The 22,791-nt window shown below is 45.6% G+C and overlaps 1 protein-coding gene across 3 annotated transcripts in view; it reads left to right on the top strand.

Moving 5' to 3' along the window:
• The window catches only part of neurl1aa (neuralized E3 ubiquitin protein ligase 1Aa), a 68,409-nt gene extending 51,568 nt beyond the window's left edge, over positions 1-16,841 (top strand). For all 3 annotated transcript variants that reach the window (XM_026169669.1, XM_026169668.1, XM_026169670.1), the window contains 3 exons: positions 794-1,522; positions 12,442-12,591; positions 13,521-16,841. In XM_026169669.1, coding sequence (XP_026025454.1) covers positions 794-1,522; positions 12,442-12,591; positions 13,521-13,762 — 1,121 coding nt within the window. In that variant the 3' untranslated portion in view covers positions 13,763-16,841. The remainder of the gene's footprint in view (positions 1-793; positions 1,523-12,441; positions 12,592-13,520) is intronic.
• Positions 16,842-22,791: the final 5,950 nt, after the last annotated feature.

Here is a 22,791-nt window from a genome sequence, read left to right as displayed (position 1 = left end):
GGCCAGGAGGGGCGAGGTGGGAGGGCGAGGTGGGAGGGCACATTAAGGATGTTATTTTAAGCAGCTGAGTCAGCGCATAGGATGGGAAGCAACCTGAGAGTTTATCAGAGGTGTGCGTTTGTCTGTATGTGGCCACTACACTGCTATTAAAGACATGTATTGGTATATATTAATAGATGTCTGTGGAGTGATACTGTACTATGGAGTGCAAGGAATGCAGCCAGCACACACCCCAACACACACACACACTTGTTTTCGTATCTTAGTGAGGGCATCTCATTGACATAATGCTTTCCCGAACCCCCTAACCATAACCCTGACAAGAAAACCACATTTTGAGCCTTAATAATTTTGGGGGGGATTTTGGTCCCCACATAGATATGTAAACATGCTGACTGACACACACACACACACACACACACACACACACACACACACACACAGACACAGACAGCCTCCTTGCTCTCTGACACCGTGCAGCATTGTACACCTGTGCAGATGCAGGAGCGACCCACTACTGTCTTTAATTCCTTTAAACACACTTCCCGACACTCTGCCTCAGCACCGAGTAATCACCCCTACCTTGCTACCAGCTCATGCTAGTGAAATGAAATTGCTCTTTTATTATCGTTATCATGTTGTCAGACCAGCTGCAGATTCAGCCCTTCTCTTAGTGCTGTTCAGACTTGGTGAGCTGCAAACTTCATTCCCGCAGGCTTTAGGAAAATTGCTAATCAGAGCAAAACTCAGCAGTGCTGATTTAAACCGCTGTCCTCTCCTCCTCCTCTTCCAGACAGCGAGATTGTTCCTGCAGACTGCCTGCGTCCACGCTCCTTCACCACGGTGCGCTCCTCCTCTCTGCGGCGTGAAGCGGACGACTCGCGCCTGTCCGTCAGCCTGTGCGACCTCAACCTGCAGCAGGAGGACGGTGGCCCAGCCCACAGCCGCTCCCACCGCCACACCCTCCACCTGGCCTCCACCTCCTCCTCCTCCAGCTGCCCCATCCCGCAGAACTCCCTCAATTCCCAGCAGTCCTCCCTCCTACCGTCCACCCTGGAGAGCGACCTCCACTTCCACCAGCTGCGCGGCGCCCACATTAAGACGCTGGACGAGCAGACGGTGGCGCGATCCGAGCACGCGCGTGAAGAGCGCACACTGGTCTTCACGAACCGGCCACTGCGCATCGGCGAGACAGTGTTCATCAAAGTCACCAAGTCGAGCCCGGCGCGCTCGGGCTCTCTGTCTTACGGTGTGACGTCCTGCGACCCGGCGGTGCTGCGCCCCAGCGACTTACCCTACAATCCCGAGGCCCTGGTGGACAGGAAGGAGTTCTGGGCGGTGTGCCGTGTGCCGACGCCTCTACAGAGCAGTGACATCCTGGGCTTCTTGGTCAACCAGGAGGGGGAGGTCATCCTCAGCCACAACGGCGCCAACGTGGGCATGCAGGTGTGCGTGGACAACTCCCGCCCGCTGTGGATGTTCTTCGGCTTGCATGGTGCAGTGACACAGCTGAGGATTCTGGGTAGGTTACCATAATAACAAAGGTTAAACTACTTTTAGGCCCCTGGCATTTTGTGTGATTGTAGGTCTTTATCTTATAATGTAAAGCAAATGAAAGTTACACATCAGAGGAACAAACTGCTCCATTATAACAGATATTATTGGACTTCTCCAAAGGACTGAACAGCTCTAAGACGGTGATGCTGAACTGTGAGCCTTTAGTTGCCACCCGGCTTGTGACCAGTTTCACTAAAAGAGGCAGAGGCCCAGGTTTGAGCGCCTCGGGCTGTTTTCCGAGCGTTGTTCCCCAGATGTTGTCTCCACCCTCTCCTGATCAAAGTAAAGCTGAATTATTTATCACGCAGGTTTGCTGTCAGTCCTTGTCCTGGTTTCATTGAACATAGCATTTGTTCAGGTGAGAAATCAAGCTCAGCCACGGTCCCACATCAGCTGATGGCTCAGCTGATTATCCTTCTACACATCCAGTTAGCGAGACTTCAGCTGCCTACATTTGCAGCACATCTGTGAGGTGCTTTGTACTGAAGCCCACCTCACGTGTTCCCTCACGTTTGTAGCTGCTGCTGCTTCCCCACCTTTGGGTTGCCACCCAGCGAATGAACATCAAGACAAATAACATTCTCAGAAAGTATTTAAGAGGGTCCAGAACTCTTAGAAAGGCTCCTCAGTTCAGGTCTTGCATAAGGACTGCTTCACAACACTGGTCCCTGCATCTGAAAAAGGTGACCAAGCGTCTGTTTGCTGGTCCTTTTGTTTTTTTCAGACCCTCTGACGTGTGAACATACGTGTTTGCTGTGACAGGAAACAGAGTCCGTAAGAAACTACGTCACAGAGCACTAACAGGTAATCTCACTGATCACCTGTCCCAAAAAACCTTTAAACTCTGGCCTGCGTTCAGAACCACAGTAGCACAACATCGGTGAAAGGTGTGCTGCCAGCAGAGCAGTCGAACACTGAACACGAATCAACCTTCGATGTAGGAATCAGTCAAATATATGGAAGCTCCTGTCTGCGTTTCCTCTGCCAAATGAGAGGTTCGGCTGATTGTTGGTACTTTAACTGTGGATTTTCTGCTCTGGATTTCATTTTCTTACTGGCGCTCGTAGCAGAACGCTTTAAAACGAAGCTAATATATTGTGAACGCAGCATCAAGAGCTTTGATACGAAACTCAGATATTTAGGACGTGTACACTCCTAATGATCTCACCATGTTCTCTTTGGAGTTTCTTTGAGTTTTTATTATTTAACAGGGGACAGTGTTGTTAATGAGGAGATGAGAACGGGCCAGATTTTAGCAACACAACAAACGTGCAACACAACAAAAGAAAAAGTTACAATGCTCCAAGATTTATTCCTCCATTATACGTCAGGATGTCCAAATGTGGCGAGGCACCCCACGGTCCCCCCCTAGTGGTGGCCCTGGTGCCAATCGGTCAGTTTTTATTTTTTAATTTATTATTTTAAGACATATCTGCAAGTGTCACTAGTGCTCCGCCTCCTGTATGTGGAGCAACGAGCACCTTTTGTCTTTGACTGCACGCTCTATTCTCCGTGGAAGAGTAATTGATGGTGAGAATAGCCATCCATTTAGCTCAGCGATGTGTCCGGAGGTCAAGAACTTACAGATCAGTGTATTGATCTTAATTTGTCTCGGCTCCCCACTTCCTCCCTGGGGTCCAAATCTATTTGTGTTAAGTGTTGAACGCTCTGACAGTGAGGCGGCTGAGGAAAACAACTTCTCAGTCACGGTCATGACTCTTTATTCACCAGAGGGTCAAGAGTTAGCGAGAGCGCTCTATTACTCTTGTTTGTCACAATATTTATAGCAGACGTCCCATAAAGCAGGAAGACTCTAAACACAGTCATAGGATTAGCGAGAGGAGTAGACTCTCAGAGGAGACGAAAAACAGGAAGAGAGCGAGCAAAGGTGGAAAAGTGGCCACGAGAGGCTTCGGTGTGACCGAGACGACGTGAGGTCTCAGCAGGCCAGGGCACCGGAGGTTTGTTTATGGGTTGATAATGACAGGAAAGTGTGTGCACTTCACTTTGCCCTGCCAAACATATACTGCCTGTCCTACAGGTGCGTGTGCGTGTGAACGCCGTCTGCTATTAATGCAGCGGTTAAGAGGCGTGGCAGCCCAAACAGCTACGACCTTTCAGAGGTGTCACGAGTGTTTGTGTGGAGGAAGAGCATCTATAAATACCTGCTGCTTTTCTTCACCAGCAGCGGAAGAGGAAGCCGAGGTTAAAAGAAGTTAGAGGGGAATAACCTGCACTTTAACCAGCTCATCATCAAAAGCCTCTTTGAAATCTCAGTTCTGCATGTTCGCTAATGTGGCCCTCTGTTAGCCTGACCCAGAGTAACGGTGACAGCTACGTCGATACGAATCACAGCGAGCTTCAGTGAAGCTCTGTGTAGAAAGCCCCTTTCCTTCCAGCTGATTGGCTGTTAGGCTCTTGTTTTTCATTTCAAACACATCTAAATGTCTCCTTTGTATCGGCTCTTATTACACCAGGAGGTCACAGATTTTACTGTTAAATTACATTTTGACTACGACTATCTGCACCGCAGGCCATCTGGTTGGTCTGTGTGGACTTCCAATAATCGTTTACTGAAAACGGAAAGCCTTGGCAGCGCATCAAAACAGGAAGCTCAGAACAATGAAAGCGGTCCAAGGCGCGTTTTCTTATCGAGGCCCATCTCGGAAGTCCCGCCGAGGTGCGAATCATCTTTACTTTCCAGCTGCTTTGAATTAGGAAATGCCTCTTATCTCAAAGTTGTAACGGCCTGATTTATTGCTCTGTGTTTACTGGAGAGCAATTTAGCTCTCAGTTGAAGCTGAATTCAAACCACGCCTGCTAGAGGGAGAGACGTGTCCCAGCGGGCTCCTCGTCTTCGGGACGGCGGGATCAAACAGTCGTCGCTTCAAACAAAGCGTGAAGTAAAGGACCTTTTGTGAAAGCGACAGCTGTAGTCAAACAGGCACACGAGTATATGTGAGGTGAGCTGAGAGAGCTCAGACGGGGTAATGACACCGAGGATGAAATCAATACTGAATCAGTTCTGTTAGCCTTAACGACAGGAGGCTTTTAGAAGTTTCTCATTACAGTTTGAAGAACACCGTGTTTAACTGTATATGTGCATCAGTGTGAGTCTCTCTCTGTCAGAAGATTTCCATATCAGTCTTGATATTTAAAGGTGCTCTGTGGAATTTCCTCAGAAACGAGGCTGTCTACATTCAGCGCTGTTCACAGAAGCCCACAGTGGACATTCTCATCGTCTTGAATGCACACTTCCTCACGGTTCCTCGTGCGTTGAGCAGAGGTTGAATCATGCTCGAGGATTTTAAATCATGCACGTGTGCTAGCTAGTAGTTTAGGTGTGCTAGTAGTTTAGCTAGCACATCTGGGGCGATCGTGGCTCAAGAGTTGGGAGTTCGCCTTGTAATCGGAAGGTTGCCGGTTCGAGCCCCAGCTTGGACAGTGTTGGTCGTTGTGTCCTTGGGCAAGACACTTCACCCGTTGCCTACTGGTGGTGGTCAGAGGGCCCGGTGGCGCCAGTGTCCGGAAGCCTCGCCTCTGTCAGTGCGCCCCAGGGTGGCTGTGGCTACAACGTAGCTGCCATCACCAGTGTGTGAATGTGTGTCTGAATGGGTGGATGACTGGATGTGTAAAGCGCTTTGGGGTCCTTAGGGACTAAGTAAAGCGCTATACAAATACAGACCATTTATCATTTACGTTTCCTGACATGGCTAAATCTATGTCAGAAATCTTTATTCTATCAAAGGTATATTTGTGCAAATGTGCATGAATCAGTGAGCCACTTAATGACAACCTCTGCTCATGCGTTGACCAGAGGCTGAGTCATCCGCAAGGATTTTAAATCATGCACATTTGCTAGCTAGCAGTTTAGCTAGCACACGTTTCGTGACATGGCTAAATCTATGTCAGAATTCTGCCAAAGGTAAATGTGTGCAAATGTGCATGAATCAGTGAGCCACTTGATGAAACATTTGCTTATAGTCCTGCTAGCGGTCTTTAATAATGTGCCTTGCTATTTTGAGAACCAAAGTGTCAAGTCTGGGCACATGCAGTGCGTTATAGGTGTCTAAATGGTGTACGGTAGCAAATATTTTTTTTTACTATTGAAATTTATGCACTACACAAGTATGCTAGTGTCGACATGCTAGTGCCAGCACTGAGACAGAATCTTGGAATGCTGAATTAAAACAAAGTTAAGTCGATTTTGTCAGGCTCACAGGCTCAAATTCAATTCAATTTTATTTATATGGCGCCAATTCACAGCAACAGTCACCTCTAGGTTTTTTATATTGAAAGGTAAAGACCATATAGAAAGACAGAGAAAACCCCACAATCAGAGCAAGCAGTTGGTGACAGCGGGACAAAAAAACTCCCTTTTAACAGGAAGAAACCTTGGGCAGAACCAGGCTCAGGGTTGGGCTGATGGGAGGAAATGAGTCTCGTGTTCCACCTACACTAATGTGTGCACACACAAACATGATTGTTGTGTTAGAACAATTTACACATTAGTGTTTCCAGATTGTTCCAGAATCTTCATCCTGTTTTGACTGAACACGAACATCTGACCGAATTATTATTTCATGGTTGAAGTGTCGTCTCATGAAATAAACACGAGTTCTGTTTAATGACCACAGCTGTGATGTAATTAGATATGAACGCTTATGTGCGGAGTCATGGAAAAACATATTACCCGCAGTCAGGCGCTGTTTCGGTTCCAGCTAATTGACGAGAAAATGGTTATCACAAATTCATCTTAATCAGTCTCAACATTATTTTGATCCATGCTAGCGTTTAACATTGTTGACCTCAGAGAACTTTACCTGCACGCAGAACCTGACGCTACCTGGTTTCCTCATGTTTTGCAAAAACTACTTGGAGGATTTAGCCGTGCAGCTGATTTTGAAAACCCCGTGTTTGTCATTTTCCGGTGAGAAAAATGTGGTTTTGCTCTGAATCGAGGGCTGACAGGGAGAGAAACGCCTGTCGAGACATTAAACACTAAATCAAAGCAGTTCACTGAGTGATGGCCGACTTCCACGTTGGTGCTTTACTCTCTACTTAACCGTCTGGGTTTGCAAAGACACACCATCTGCAGGTTGACTTGATACTCAGTATTTTTCTGTCCAATCACTTATTAGTGTGTTTCCACAGAAAAGAGCTGAAAACTTGAGCAGCTGACAGCTGAACTTGGAGAGAGAGACGGGCGGCGAGGGGACCTTGTGCCTCGTGGCGTGGAAATGGGACACCCATCCAGTGACCCACTTCGCATGTATTATAGATTCCATTAAAATGTCAACGCGCTCGCGCTCAACTGAAGCGTCTCACCGCCCACATCCTCGCAGCTGCCACGCTCCCCTTCTCCTCCTCTTCTCATCTTCTGTCGGCCCAGCTGCTCCTTCCCTGACTTTCAGATCTTTGTTTTTTGTTTCCTCATCGTCGCTTCTTCTCCTCACTTTTTAAAGTGGGCAGAGTGTGACCCTAACACAGAAAGAGTGATATGCTCATTATGTTATAGATAAATACCCCTTTGTTTGTGTCTTTATTAACATAGAGACTTCAAATAAAAATGTTCTTTAAAGGAAACCGGGCAGAGGAGTTTCCTGCAGTGGGCTCAGACGGGCTCTTCTCAGGCTGCAGGTACGATTACCCATCAGCCAAAGGTTAAGCAGCCCGTTAGACTCGAATCCTCCCTGTAAAGCACGTTCACTGAGAATGCAGCGCACATGCATACTTAAAGATGAACATTTCTGTCAGCTCCTCTGGATTTTGACAGCTGGACAGTCTGAAGATTGTGTTTACAGAGATTTCAGCGATAAGATGGAGCTATGAGAGGGAGGCGGACAGACTTTTAACAAGATTTGATTTATTTCACACTCCTGGAAAACTGCAGCGGCCGTTCTTCACACCTCGGCGTCTCACTTTTGTTCCTAATGTTCTTTGTTTTTATTATTCATTCGTGCTGCTCTGACAGAACTTTTGCAGAGAAATTCAAACTCCTAACCAAGCTGCTTCTAATGATCACTTTTAATACCTGGAGTGTTTTCTAAAATTTATTTTAGACCTGCATCTAATCATGCACACAGATACATGCATTCATACATATGCATGGGTGCTCACACACTCCGCTCTGTGCTTGATGTGGAGATAAACAACTCCGGGATGTACGACTGTGTCGTCCCTCCAAAATAGCTCCTTTGTCTCTTAAGATAATATCTCCTCCACAGATAGAAAGAGACTATTAACATTTCATGCAGCGGGGTAAGCCGTGACCTTAAACTGGTATCTACCGAGCTGCTCTCCTCTCATCTGATCCAAACACACGCACTAAAAAACATCCGAGCCTAAGTGAGCATTTGTCCCGATAGCAGCTCAGAACAAGAGCTTCTCTGCAATTAAATGAAGGCCCACCCATTTTGAAGTGCTTTAGCAGAGGAAACGTTCGTGTAAACTGTTTCTCTCTGTTCCGCTCTTTCTCTTGATTGCTTTTTTTCTGTCTATAAACATGCCTGCAGAGTTTAACTCCTTCCCTCCCTTCAGAGGGAACTTAAGCCCTAAACCTTCGCCCTCCTCTGCAGGCCTCATCCCTCCCCTCGCACGCCCTGCGTGCCTTCCGTGCTTTGACAGCGAGAGGATCTGTCCACAGATGCTCCGATATGAGCTAAAGACGGACGGTTGATTGATGTAGACTACAGCAGAGACGTGGCCACAGAAAGCCGCCCCGCCTCTCACAGCTGTTCGCGCCGGACGCTTTAATCTATCGGCGAGCATGCAGGATCAGGGCTGGGCACCGCAGATCCTGCCTCAGCTACTCTGGGTGGGAGTTGCCCGCCTGCCAGAGGGATTAACAGGGAGAGAGGGAGGATTCGGCCCCGCGGAGGAACCGCTCATGCCGCAGGGTGATCAGGCTCAAATAATCTGATGAAGGGTGGAACCTGACGAGTGCAGGAGCACCTCGTAGGCCGAGCGGCACTCGCAGCGTGAGGGTTTGATTCTGAGGTCTGGACACATTTTACATTTTAGCTGCTCATCCTGTCACAGAGGATGTTCATGTGAAGGTCAAACAGCGCCTGGCTGCGTGTGTGCACGTCTCATGCTTCTTGAAATGATTTTCATCATAACATGCATAACCTTCTCCCCCATGTTGGACCGAGTATAACCACCATAAACAGCTCAGATGAAGCCTGTATAACAGCCCATGAAGCAGCAGGAAGGCTTGACCTGCATTTTTAAACATTAGAAGAAGCCTTTAATAAAGATTTGTCCCACTGACTAAAGACAGATGAACGTTGCTACCTTGAGGTCACCCAGTTTGGCACTGGGCTGTCACCAATTGTTTTGTTTTCTAAAGAATAGAAGTGACTCAGACGGCGCTGAATAGGCTCAGCGACATCCACCCGTGCTAACGTGCCGTAACAGTCAGGCTCCTAACGCTTGTTTTATGGTACCATGGTTGTGTTTGCATGCGTATTAGCCTGCACAGAGCGGTTTTCAATCTATGCAAACATCCTGTGCAAACCTCCAAATATCTGATAGTGGGTAGCTCGAATACACACAGGTGAAACGGCTGGAAAACGTAGTGACAAAGTTCACCAGGAACGGAAGAAGCACTAAAAAATCTCAATAAATACGCTACGGAGAGCTCTGCAGGTGGCTGCAGGGGACACTTTCACTGTTTTCAGCTCTTGGTTTCTAGCAGAGGCTCAGATCAGCTGTACCGCATACTTTGAACACGGCCTCCATCTGGTGGCACATGCTCTCTGCAGGTAATCGGGCTGTCCACCGCTCCCTACACTCAATACATTTGTCATTTAACAAAAAAATAAGGAGTGGACGAGTGTCTCAGGCTGTAAATGTGTTTATTTCTGCTGCAGAGTTGGATAGTTTAACTCACTGCTGGAGCCTCAAGTGGCAAAGCTTAAGAACTGCAGTTTTTGGTCCCAGAGAAGTGAAGGAGGAATCTGCACAATGTCTTGTGCAGCTTTTGTGTTGATCCTGTACACGAATCGAGCATTCTGCTAAGATAAGGAGTGTGACCACTGCCCGAGGCCTCCCCTTAGAAACAAATGTGTTCACTCAAGCTGCTAAATATGGTCTGCTACAGCGTGTTACGCACTGTACATACAGTGCAAAAACACTCGTGCAAATTCCACAGGAGCAGCGGCTGCTATGCAAACAGAAGAGAGTCCTTGTGTAAACCCAACCCTGCCAACGTCACCTCAGACAGATCGTCCTGCAGACACGTGCAGCACAGTCATTCCTTTTACCTGATGCAGAAGGAACCACGGCTGCAAGACGGGCGTGGTGTGGAAATGAGACGGTTCATATGCTACAGCTAGTTTGGACCAGCTGCACGTCAGAAAACGCTTGATTATCAGAGAACGATCAAACATATCAAACACTGGGTTTCAGGATGACACATCTCATGATATTTGAGCTAAAAAGCTTTTCTTGTAGCTTGTAAAATATTCTTGCTATGAAGGTTAAATTTAGCATAGCTTCATTAAATACGCTAAAATGATTGTACATAAGCAGCTGGTTGTTGGGGGGCGACATTCTGATGATTGGACTGGCTCCAAAGTGAAGTAGGTCTGCGTGTGGCGGCGTGTCGGGGCATTGGTTGGATTGATCAGGCCGCCGGTGCAGATGGCAGCAGAGCGATGCCCGCTGGGACGTGCGTTAATGGCGGGCTGTCATCGTGATGTTTGCTCAGCGCTGACGGCGCAACAGATGACTCTGGTTTCACTTTTTTCTGTCCGCTGTCCAGGAGAACACCGTGAACCGTTCCCCACTGAGACTCACTGCAGTGGAGTGATGCTTAAAACAAAGACGTGCTGAAATGCTATCGTTACATATCTTTGCACACAGCAGCTGACTTGTGATGCAGTTGTTAGTATGCTATATTCTGACAGTAAGCTTCAGACGAGGTAATTAAAGTAATCTGCATTGACGTTGAAGCAGCAAAGCATTTGATGGGAATTCTTTGAGGGCGATTACTTGCTTGCTCTGCGAGAATGCTCATTTGCATCATAATTTGCACTCTTTAGTGTCATTGCATTTATTGTGACGCTGCACTATTAGTTATTTTAAACGACAAAGGAACCCACATGAATTCTCTTCCAAGACAAATGACTCTGTTTCCTGTCCAAGGAAACAGCGCTGCGGTGCTTTGTCTCTTGTTGTTTTTGAACAGATGCCCAAAGACCCCAAAAGCGTTTCAGTGGTCGTTCTCAGGTCTCGCCAACTTTTTATTAGTTTAAGTTCTTGAAAAACTCCCAGTGCACTCAGAAAGGAATCAGGTCGACTCAGATCTCAGTTTGGACGTTGAGCTCAGGATCAAGAAAGTAATGCAAACCATACAGCAACATATTAATGACGAACCTTGATTTGCGGATGAATCATTCCGAACTTTGGTCCGTTTTCAGGATATTCACAGCTTCACATGCTCTATATTTAGTTGCCTGTTTGCCCTGAAGGACTCTCACACAATGAGAAACAAAATCCTCCAGTCTGATGAAATAAAGATTGAACTCTTTATCCTGAATGCCAAGCATCAGGAAACTAAGCACCGCTTATGACCAGGCCAATGCCGTCCCTAAAGTGAAGCATGGCGGTGGCAGCATCATGCTGTGGGGATGTTTCTCAGTAGCTGGGACAGCAGTCGGGCGCAAAGGAAAGATGAATGCAGAGACATCCTTGATGATAACCTGCTTCAGGGTACTCCGGACCTCAGACCAGGGCAAAGGTTCCAACACGACAACGACCCTGATGAACAACCTTTAATTTGCCCAGACTTGTACCCGACTGAATATCTGTGCAGGGATCTGAAAACAGCTGCGCAGAGATGCTCAACATCCAACCTGATGGAGCTGACAGGTTCTACAATGAAGCCGCCCCAAAATTGGTTAGCCTAGCTCGTAGCATCATACTCACCTGAGGCTGTAATTTTGGAAAAATGCAGTAACGTGGAAAGAGTGAAGTGCTGTGAATATTTATGAATGCACTGAATTTACTGCAGAGTAAAATAACGATCAGACCATCAGGCTGCTGTGGCTAAGAGGCTGGAGTCTGGTCTCCTTAGCTAGCTGCTAATATCACCTGTGCTCTTTTTTTGAATGAAAGTAACGTCTAAAGAGCCAAAATAAGGAGCTAAAATCAGTTTAAAGAGACAGGCCGGTGTCTGGAAGTGGTTTTCTGTGGATGTAAGAGTCATTCCACACAGATTTTACTGGAACATGTAGCACAGCTTCAAGCACACCTGCACCTCATCTGTCCATCCGTGAGTCACCAGCATTCCGAAATGTGTTCCCTAACCTTGCACTAGGAATTTCCACTTGTTTCCTTCAGCCAGGATGCAGATACAGGAAGATGCCTACTATTTTTTTCAAACCTCTTTTTCTCAAGAGGAAACGACGGAGCATCTCTTTTCTCCGATGTTGAATATGTTTGTACTTTTAAAATGCAAATTGGAGTCGTCTCTCTGTGCGTTCGAGCGCTGCCCGTTTAGTGGGAAAGAAGCTCATCCTGCTCTCATTGTCTGTACTCCTGTACATGAAGATGAAACAAAAGCAAAACACAGAAAGGTAGAAATGAAGCGCAGTCGTGCATGAGAAGATAATTTGATGTAGTGTCTTTGGTTCTTTTATCTCTGGTGCAAAAATCTGCTTTTGTTTGAGTTATTTGATGTGCAGTGTACTAATCCAGTCTTTCTGACGTCTGGGCTGCTTTTTCTTCCTGTGTTTACATCACTGCTGGTGTCACTCTGTCGTCTGATGATCACGACAGACAGCAGCATCGTGTTGAAAAGACAAATTCTAGTGTTTTTGCTGTAACTGGCTGCTAAATTCACTCATCCAACACCCTGGCTGTATTTTCTCCGACCAGGCTCCACGCATCTCGGGGATCCGCGGGCCACGTCGAATCCCAGCTCGCCCTCCTCCTCTCCGCACACCCCCAGCGCCCTGGGAAGTGGCATCTCTGATCCGGTCCTGAACGGAGGTCTGTGCTCAGCCGCTTACTGCAGCTCAGCAGGGGGTACGTATACCCAGACAGGAAACTGCAACTGTAGAAGTAGACAATCAATCACCCCTCAGGGGACTCTGGGGAAGCCATTATAGGGTAGTGAGCAGATGTCATCCTGTGGTAGTTTGGAACAATGGCCAGCACTTCATGGTTCTGCTGCTGCAGCTGGAAGTAGGCAAATGTTTTCGGCACGTGTTCTTATGTCACGTAACTCCGTTTATGTAAATGGGACAGATGCAATGTGTTCCTGTACCCACGGGGGGGTCGTTTTTAAAAATCTTTTAGCTTCATACTCAAAGTCAGAAGCTGCAAAGATTTTTATGTAGAGCATCTTTAGGAAGTGATGACTGGCACACCACTGGGGAGGATTTTGAGACAGCAATTTAGCCTCTGTGATCCATAAATCTTAGACCAACCAAAATTCAGCAAATGTTCTTTTCTTCAGCAAGAAAAGCAAACGTTTTGGAAGTTAAGGTCAAAAGCCAGGAGGTTAAAGCACTAACTAAAGTAAAGCCAGCACACAGCAGTGAATGAGTCTGGCATAAAGACAGAACTGCAAAGTTCATCGTAGGCTTGAACAACCGCGCATCTCTAGCTGCTAATCCCAACATAACCAGCAGCTTCTCTGTTTCACCCCGTGTGGATCTGCCCATTAATTCAGTTCGATTATAGGTTCATATTGTGAGCCAACAATCATACGACTGCCTGTGAGTAATTGCTTTGGCGCCAGTAGGAAGGTAGGAAAACTGAGACAGGACCACGCTCGGGGAGGGGCGGGGCCATCTGCTGCGACCGGTTGCTCGAGGGGATGAAGATGAGATGAAAGACATGCTGTGATTGTGTATAAACACACAGTGTAGTTTCCCTGTATGACATCAGGTTATTTGATGCATTGGGGTATCGAACACCTGTTTAGCATCGTCTTTGTGTCTTTGCAACAGGAACAACTCCGAATTCTCCGGCCAGCCTCCCCAAGTCCCCCACGTTCCCGTCCGGCCGCGGGCCGTGGTCCGACGAGTGCTCCATCTGCTACGAGAACACCGTGGACACGGTCATCTACGCCTGTGGGCACATGTGCTTGTGCTACACCTGCGGCCTCAAACTCAAGAAGATGTCCAACGCCTGCTGCCCCATCTGCAGGAGGCAGATTAAAGACATTATCAAGACCTATCGCAGCACGTAAGGGAACGGGCGACAGGACGACCTCAGCAAAACCCAGGGTTACAAAAAGAAAGGTTTAGGTTCAGGGAACATGAACTCTGGTACTCTGATTTGGTATTTTCATACAAATATTGGTGGCTGGTTTTCTCACGTGACCTTTTCCAGAGTTAATGCCACTTCAGTGGGGAGGTCTCTCTGTCTTTAGAGTCACAGCCTTCGACAGGAAGTTCGTCCAAACTCTATTCTTGCCAGAAGTGTTTGCTTTCTCCGGGGCTCGTGGAAGACTTTGAAAGAAGAGGGGAAAAAACCAAACCGGCTTCAAAATTCTTTGATTTGTTGAACCGTGTCGTAAGATTTAGGAACTATCGCCCATTTGCGCCAAAGCAGATGAGTCCCTTTGGGTCTGAATGCTCAATAGATCTTTTTGAGGATGACCGAAGCTCCGAAATATGCCGTCAACGCGATTTACGACTTAAATGGTCTCAGAAAACGCACACCCGCTGCAGGTAATCATCTCAGTATGTCACAACTTGTGTCTGTGTGTTACTGAGAACTGGAAGCTCAGTCTGCATCACAGTGCTGAAGTGATGGACGTCTGTTAGTGTTGTGGTGATTATCAGTGAGTGACGTGTCTAGCGACGCAAGCCGGTGCTGAGTATTTTAAGTAGGATTGTAAGACCTCTTGTACTCGTATAATCTAATGTACCTTTCTGGTAGTTTTACTGCAAACGTTGGTGGTAGCTATATTGTTGTTCTAGCTAGCTGCTTGCTCTGCAATGTGGTTTGTTGCACTGAAATCTGCATCATCCTCTCAGAAAAGCCCCAAAACTGACCGAGAGGACCAAGACCCTCATTGGCTGAAACAATCTACAAGCCATAGACTGTATATAAAAGAGGGACGTAGCCAGGTTACTGTGTGAAATTCAGTTTTGAAGCCTCGGCGTCAGCGTTTTCAGCTTTGTTTTTAACTTTAAAAATTGAGCAGAGTGGGGGAAACCAGAGTACACGCGCTCATTCACTGATGATTTGTCAATCGTGAACTGGACCCGCCCTCATGTATAGTATGCTGTTTTGTTTTAGCCCATATGGTGCCTTTTGCACTGACATAAAACTACTGAGAACATAAATTCATCAGGATTTTAATCTGCCGCCCCTGTTGTGCCAGGTTTAAGTCGCTTCTGCAGTGGCTTTACTTTAACACCTGCACGCTACATGCATCTTTTTATATACAGTCTATGCTGCCAACCTGCCTCCAGCAGACTCGGCAGCTCTGAATTCTTGAAAGGAAACAGGAAGTGGGAAATAAACAGCAATTTGGATACTCCTCAGGGCCTGCTATCTTTTTAAGAACCATCCTCCCAAACTGTACCTATATAACCCTGCCTAATACACTGTGAGTGCTCACGACAAATTGACAAGTCCTCACAAACAGCTCCCATAACACCACGTAAAAAAAAAAATCAAAGGATTGTTGCCATGGTTTCCTGCCTTATCTCACAGAAGGTTCGCTCGTAGATGGACCGCGTTCTGTGCTTCCCCCAAACCCCCGATGATTTACCAAATAATGCTGTTGTGTGGCACAGACTGTCACAAAATGTTCACTCAGAGGAGAAAAAGCACACATTCAAACTATTTTTCTAATAGAAATGCACAACATTTCCAGTATTTGATTATTAAAATGTATACTACGCTTTGTGACACCAGCAGCAGAGACATTCTACAGAAATCTCTTCAGGGGAAAAGAAAAAGCTCCGATTTTAAGTATTTGTATCATTTCTGTCCCTTAACTTGAGTATAAAACGTCTTCGTCCCCTTCAGATTTCACAGATGAGCTTTGTCCTCGCAGGAAGCTGAGAGGCTGTTTTTAGATTTTGTAGATAATCATCAAACGGGGATCAGACCTATGCTGCTACGGTGTTTGCCAGCCGACGGTGACGCTGCACACGTCCTTCCTCCCACGTCAGTTTGATTACGCTACTGCTTGAAGTGTTAATTCACATTTGAATGTTAACTTATGTATTTAGAGAGATTTTTATTGATGTGCTTGAATTGGGGTAAAAACCAACAAAAAAACTTTTGTGTTCTTTTAAAGTTTGTTTGGATCGATAATCACGCGTTTTCTTTTTTCTTCACCTCGTTTATCCAAAACTGCGAGAATCTAAATTTGTGTCCGGCAGCGAGCAGGTCGAGTTAGTCGCACCTCGCAGCAGAGATGTCGCAGTACACAATCAAACCCCGACCGCCGTGAGGTGCGACGCGCCAGCTCCTGCTTTTATTGCGCTCCCTGATCGTCACGTGTTCTTTTGAGTGATTTCTCTTCCTGTGCGCGCGCCCGTGTCCACGACCCAACAGCCCGTCTGTATCTTTAGCTCGTTCGGGCTGTGTGGTCTCAAAGCCATCGCTGTGGTGATGATGATGATGTCACTTTATAAAGCTACTGATTGTAATCTTGTACGTCTGAGATTCAGCCGTGGCATTTTTTTCTTTGTGCAGAGACTTTGACCAAATCCAGAAATGATCACTGATCTATTTTTTTAAGATATAAGTCTATAGATGCAACCCCCCCCCCCCAATTAAATTCATTGATTTGTATTTGATTTTTGGACCACATTGATAAATGCCACAAAAGATTTTCTTCTATAAATAGTTTTTTGAGCACCTTTAATTTAATATTTCGTTGTTGTTGTTTTTCCACACGCCCCACAGGATGTCCCTGATCCTCTAATGTATTATTTATTGGTCCAGCACCGACGCGTGGACGTTTCCTGCTTTCTCTCGTGTTTGCTGCCTCCTCTGTGTCCGCAGCGCATTTACTTTCTGTAAATCTTTTTATCATGCATGAGTTTTCCGTTCACCCAGCGTGAACATCGGGACCAACAGCGGATGAGCATCGGAGTGGAACGCTGTCAGTGCTCGTGTAGACTGGAACCAGTGGCTAGAAAAACGCAGTTTGGCTGTTGTTGTGACAGCAGCTGAAAGTGCAAACCTGTGTTTTCTTTTTTCCTTTTGATTTGAAGCTACAAGTGTTCATTTGTGAGCTCTGTCCAGTGTGAGTCGGACGATTGTGGTTAATAAACTTTCCAGATGTGTTTGAGCAGAAATTCGTCTCATCTTTATTTAATCATGTGACTGATTTTTCTTACATGAAGAGACAAAATCAGAGTGTGTGTGAGGTCCTTCGACTTAAAGCTGAAACCATTTAGCATTTCAAGCTCTTCACACACAGCTGAGCAAACCAGAGCGTTAATAAAGATGCAATGGATAATAAGCTTGCAAACAATGACACGTGTAATCGTGAAGCTTTTAAAGCAGGATTAAAATGCTATAGAAAAAGTGTTCCGGTTTACAAAGCCAGCAAGAAGCATCAGCTGGTTCTTGGCTGCCAAATGCTTCTCTCAGCACGAGTCAGAATATTGGAAACGATTAATTCTGCATATACAGGGCTCTAGACTAACTTTTTGCCATGGGCGTACCGGTACTTTAAAAACTTTAAAAAGTTAGGCGTACTGGCACAAAAGTTAGGCGCACACAAATTTTATAATAATTGATATAATATAATGTGTTTTTCTGGATACACTGTGCTTTTTCAGCATTCAAAGATTGATGACACCGTGTCAGAGCACTGGCTATGAATTTCAGAAGGATCAGGCCTTAACAGAAAAGTTAGCAATAGTTCTTTTCCTATTACAGCTACATCCACTTCTGTCCTGCCTAGGCTGCTCACTAGGGCTGCGTATCATCACTGATTTCTATAATCCATTCGATTCCGGTTTTCAAAGTCCCGATTCGATTCAACTTAGCCTCAGACAGTCAGAAATATTATAATTCTGATCATTTATCAGCACTGACTTCATCAGAATTGTGAACATCACAGCAGATGCCTTTGTGTGAAGGTAACTGAGAATAAAACACAGAAAAACATGAAGGAGATTTTCCTGGTCTGGCTTTTTATAGCAGAAAACCTTAAAAATATTCTACAATGTTCTGCATATAAAGTTTAAATTTCTTCAGTATTGACCAACAGAAAAAATAGGCTTTCTTGTCTGAGGTCATTTAAGTGAAAAAGAAAAAGACAGCAGCCACAGCGCTGTGAACAACGGTAGACTGGTGGGTAATAAGCCAATGAATAATACAGAAAACAGAGATTGGAGACGGAAACTGTTCTTGAAGTACAGAGAGAGAGAGAGAGAGAGCTAGCTGTGCATGAAGTGTGATTTTAATAGTCGTGGAAGCAAAACAGCAAAATTCATGACGACATTGATCAAATGTGAAGCGCAGTTTGCTGCTTCTTTTGCTGCTGGCTCGGTGAATTTTGGTTGGAGAGACAAAACCTGCAGCTCAGAATCAGCGCAAAAAGACGTAAACACAGCGCAGACTGGACGCATCAGGATCGCTGAGCTCCGACAGCGTGTCCGTCTGCGGGCCGGCGGGTGAGAAAGCCGAGAAAGACAAAGCTGATTCTGATGCGTCGGTCTGTGTTTACGTCTTTGTGTGGAGTCCGTGTACCTGCTCTCATCTGCTGTTTGGTTGTTGTTGAAATGGTTTTGTGAGCTTTAATCTGAGAATCTGGCGTTTCTGGCAAAACACAGTTATATTTAAAAGTCGATTCAGGATTTAATGAATTGATATCGCTTTATTCAAGCTACTCACCTCCCACTTCCACCTGCACTTTCAACTGGACCACGGCCAACCCTGACTATCTCTGATTGGTTTAGTCCACGATAGGGGCAAAATGTGTCTGTTGTTGACCACAGGGAAGGTTGCAGATTTTTTTTTTTTTTTTTTTTTGCCACCCTAACAGTTGGTTGCACAGGTGCAACCAAATATATGTATGTATGTATGTATGTATGTATGTATATATATATATATATATATATATATATATATATATATATATATATATATATATTTTTTTTTTTTTTTTTTTTTTTTTTTAGTCGCACCACTGAAAAATTTGGTCGCATTTGCGACCAAATTGGTGGCACTCTAGAGCCCTGTTATATATTAAAAATGTTTTGGTGTCGAAACTGAAATGGTCCTTTATGGAACTGAAAAATAAGAACATATTTTTGGAGGTAACTAATAAGTTATGTGTGCTAAAGCTAAACTGATCTTTGGCTAACGTGCTAGCAAACAGTAAAACTTGGCCAGTTAAATTTTATTTATACAGAGGAAGCATTTTGGCGACAGTGGGAAGGAAAAACTCCCTTTTAATAGGAAGAAATGTCCGCTGAACCAGGCTCAGGGAGGGGCGGGGCCATCTGCTGCGACCAGTGCAGAGCGGTCATAGTGAGTGAAGAAGAGAGGGGCCTGAAAACTGAAGGCTCTGCCTCCCATTCTACTTTTAAATACTCTAGGAACAACAAGTAGGCCTGCAGAGCGAGAGCGAAGTGCTCTAATAGGGTGATATGGTACTACAAGGTCATTAAGATAAGATGGGGCCTGATTATTCAATACTGTGATTATTTTGCCAAATCAGGTGGATTTTGCATGCTGAGCATTAAAAGTGGTGTTGAAATGAAAAGCAATGCAACGTGGAGATGATCTGGTTTACTTTAGCCAACAGCCTCAGCAGTTTTCATTAACATCTGGGGATAAAACCTGTGTCAACATGCCGAGGCTACAGATTAAAAGCACGCTCGTGCTCCGTGAGCATTTCCCTTCTCAGATGGGAAAATAAAAGACTGATTTCCCTGCATTACTACAGCACCGATGACAACTCTGTTTGGGCCCTTTTAATCATCTTTTAGCCAGCAGTCCTTTCCTTGTAGTTCTTTTGCAGTCAAATAATAACAAGAAAGTAGGAATAAGGAAACTCAAGTATTACTACAGCTCTATATGTGCCGGAGGATGCTGTGGGATGAGGTCCAAAGCTCCAGAGAAAGTTGGAGGTAACACTGGACTTTCTAAGTGGAGTTTTAGTAGTGTTTGTGAACACTTGACCTTTGACACATCCTGCCTCATGGCTTGGCCTCGGGCACAGATGTTGGTGCCGTGTTCCCCTCGGCTCTCGGAGGGCTAAGCCGGTTACCGGCCCAGCGCTCTGTGGATTCGTGTTCCTCGGCCTCTGCCTCGGGCCCAGCTGCTGGGGAGCTTCACGGCGACAGGCTGGGGATTCAGCAGATCTACTTTAAAACTCGAGTTGTTCCACCAAAACGACTGCACTATAAATTCATGAAGCACCTCATCCAGATGTATTGCTCAGAGCTGCCAGATAGCATCTGTCTGCATCCGATTCACAGACATCTCCGCATAATAGAAGCGAGTCGGGAATATAAAGAAGATGAGTGATAATGTCATGAAAAGAATAAACCAGACGAGCACTTTTAATACTGATCATTGTTCAATGGAGCATTCATAACTCCGTCAGAGATCATCGTCTGTCGATGTTAACATCCAGCATTATTAGGTTTAATGTAGAGAATGGCTAAAAAGGCCTGATCATAATAGAACTTCATTTCAAGACTCAATCTCAGCATAAATACTGAGTTTGAATCTGCAGCTTTATTCATATGAAAATGTCTGAGGCGAGGCCGGACCAACAGAGCCATCTAGTGGAGATGTTTGGGAAGTGTGTTCAGCAAACGTGGGCTATTCTAGAACAGGGGTGGGGAACTCCAGGCCTCCAGGGCCGGTGTCCTGCAGGTTTTAGAGCTCACCCTGGGTCAACACACCTGAATCACATGATTAGTTCGTTTCCAGGCCTCTGGAGAACTTTAAATCAGCTGTGTTGGATCTAAAACCTGCAGGACACCGGCCCTCGAGCTCCCCACCTCTGGACTAGAAGAATCACTTCAGGTAAAAACTGTGACAAGTTGCATCACCTTGACAAATTAGGTCAAGTGATAACATCTGCTGAAGACGACAATGGAGTCTATAAAAGGTGAGTAAATAGATCCTAACATCTAGATTTATACATTTAAATGTTTTAATGAAAGTGTCCACGAAGGATTTTAGTTTAAGCGTACAAAAGATGATTTTTACATGACTAATAAACTGAATTATCACCCGACTGCAGTACCTCTTAAATTTAAGGCCTCTAGACTTTCCAGATGTCAGCGCTGATGCGTCTCTGGGTAACTTCCTGGAGGATCTGTCGGAGCATTTTGATGTTTTTCTGGCTTTTGGCGAGTTTGTGGCCACAATCAGGCTACGCGGCTTTGTTTGGTACTGTTTGTACTTTGGTGAAACACAGTCTGTGCTGCCCAGAAATGCAATTCTTTACAGAACAATGGAAACTCCAAGTTTTTTTTTTTTTTACCATCCAGTTTTATGAAATATGTGCACGAAGCAGTGGAAACAGGTCCAATTAAAGCATGGCGAGACATAACAGAGGAGGCTGGATCCCAGGTGTGTAATTTAAAAACCAACCAGCTGGATTATTTTTCTAAATGATACACCTCTCTGCAGCACTGAGACTTTTTCCACATTAGCTTAGCTGCAAATTTACAACTGGAACAAATCAAGAGTGTGGAGGTCACGGGTTCCCAAATATGTAGCATACATGTTCATACATGCACATGTATGTATGTATGTTTATGTAAATATTTGAACTCATATCTCCAGCTTGCTGCTCTGCAAAGTGTCAAAAAAAAACCCAAAATACATAAATCAGCACAGCTTTTTATGCAATTTGTCTTTTACCCAGAATGCATTGAGGGGTGGATCCGAAACCCCCCGGGGACCCTGCTAAGACGCTACTATATGTGAGTAACACGAGCCTGGTGGGCATGAGAAAGACCGCAGGCTTCACTTGTCAGGAGGAAGGTTCCCCTATTAAAAACGGCGCGTGGTGTAGCCAGCGTGAGGAAGCTCGCTTATTACAATGTAACAGCTGACAGTGAGTAGTAACGTATGAGGGGAGAGATCTGAACTTTCTATTTCATGTTCCTGAGTGACGGCCTGACCTGCACTTCCTGCTGAACACCTGTGTTCTCCTATAAGAGGTGCAGATTTGCGACACAGAGGTGTGAGCATATATTTCACATTCCCTTGGACAGAAGTGATAAATCTCTCCGAGCACACGTTTGGATGCAGGAGAACAAAAATTTGTGTCTCCGCTCTTTAGCGAGGAACTGAGGCTGCGAGCGCTCGTTCGTCTTCATTCGCCGCTCTCAGCCTCCTCACAACTCTCGCTATATATAACCAGCTGCATCGTTCTGCTCCTGCACATCTAAACTCACTTAATCTGGCCTGCACAATAAGGCGAATGGAGATAAATGTCTCAATCAGTAATATTGCTGTCACAAACTCTGTAGAGGGGAGGGGGGGGGGGGGTCTGCTGCTGCTTATCTGTGGAAACACGTGAGACAAATGAACAGGAGGCGGTTTAAAACAACAAAGATTATACATTTAATATTGTTTCTCTTTTGGGCAATGCGAGATACAATGTAAACATGTACAAGATACAAAAAAAGGAACAAGACTCGTCAAAATGAGACCGTAGATAAGAAAATGTCCTGTTTTCACAAGTAATGCACATGTGCAGAAGGTCTCCAATCAGGAAGGGATCTGGACTGTGTTTGCTCTCATTAGTGTGTGTGTGTGTGTGTGTGGGGGGGGGGGGGTCTTGAATAAAGCTGCATTTGGCTCTTCATGGCATATCTTTTGAAAACAAGGACTCTGCAGGGCTTAAAGCTGCAGTGCACGACTTTGTTATAAATCCAAGACGTCACAGCGCACTCATTAAAGGTACTTGTTGTAAATTCCTGCGAGTAAATACAATTTAAAACCTTCCAAAATTAACGAAAGCAATCACAGTGAAATGTGGGGAAAACGAGGGCGGCGTGTCCCTCCACGGGGTGGTGCAGCGTATGGAACACAATGGTGGTCTAGTGGGAGGCCAACAGCAGCAATGAAACAGCAGCAAACATCTGGAAACATCTCAACTCGCGCGCTGTTAAATGCTGCCCCCTGGTGGTGACACATTTAGTTACAGTTGAAGAGAGCAGTTACAAAAAGGACCTTTAAGCCTTTACGCACAAAGTAAAATCTTTGTCGTTTGCAACTTTTCCTTCTGTCAGTGTGCAGTTACTCTCACTGCCAGAAGGG

This window comes from Astatotilapia calliptera, chromosome 6, assembly GCF_900246225.1.
Source record: "Astatotilapia calliptera chromosome 6, fAstCal1.2, whole genome shotgun sequence".
NCBI classification, from domain to species: domain Eukaryota; kingdom Metazoa; phylum Chordata; class Actinopteri; order Cichliformes; family Cichlidae; genus Astatotilapia; species Astatotilapia calliptera.
This window is presented reverse-complemented; position numbering and strand designations above follow the sequence as displayed.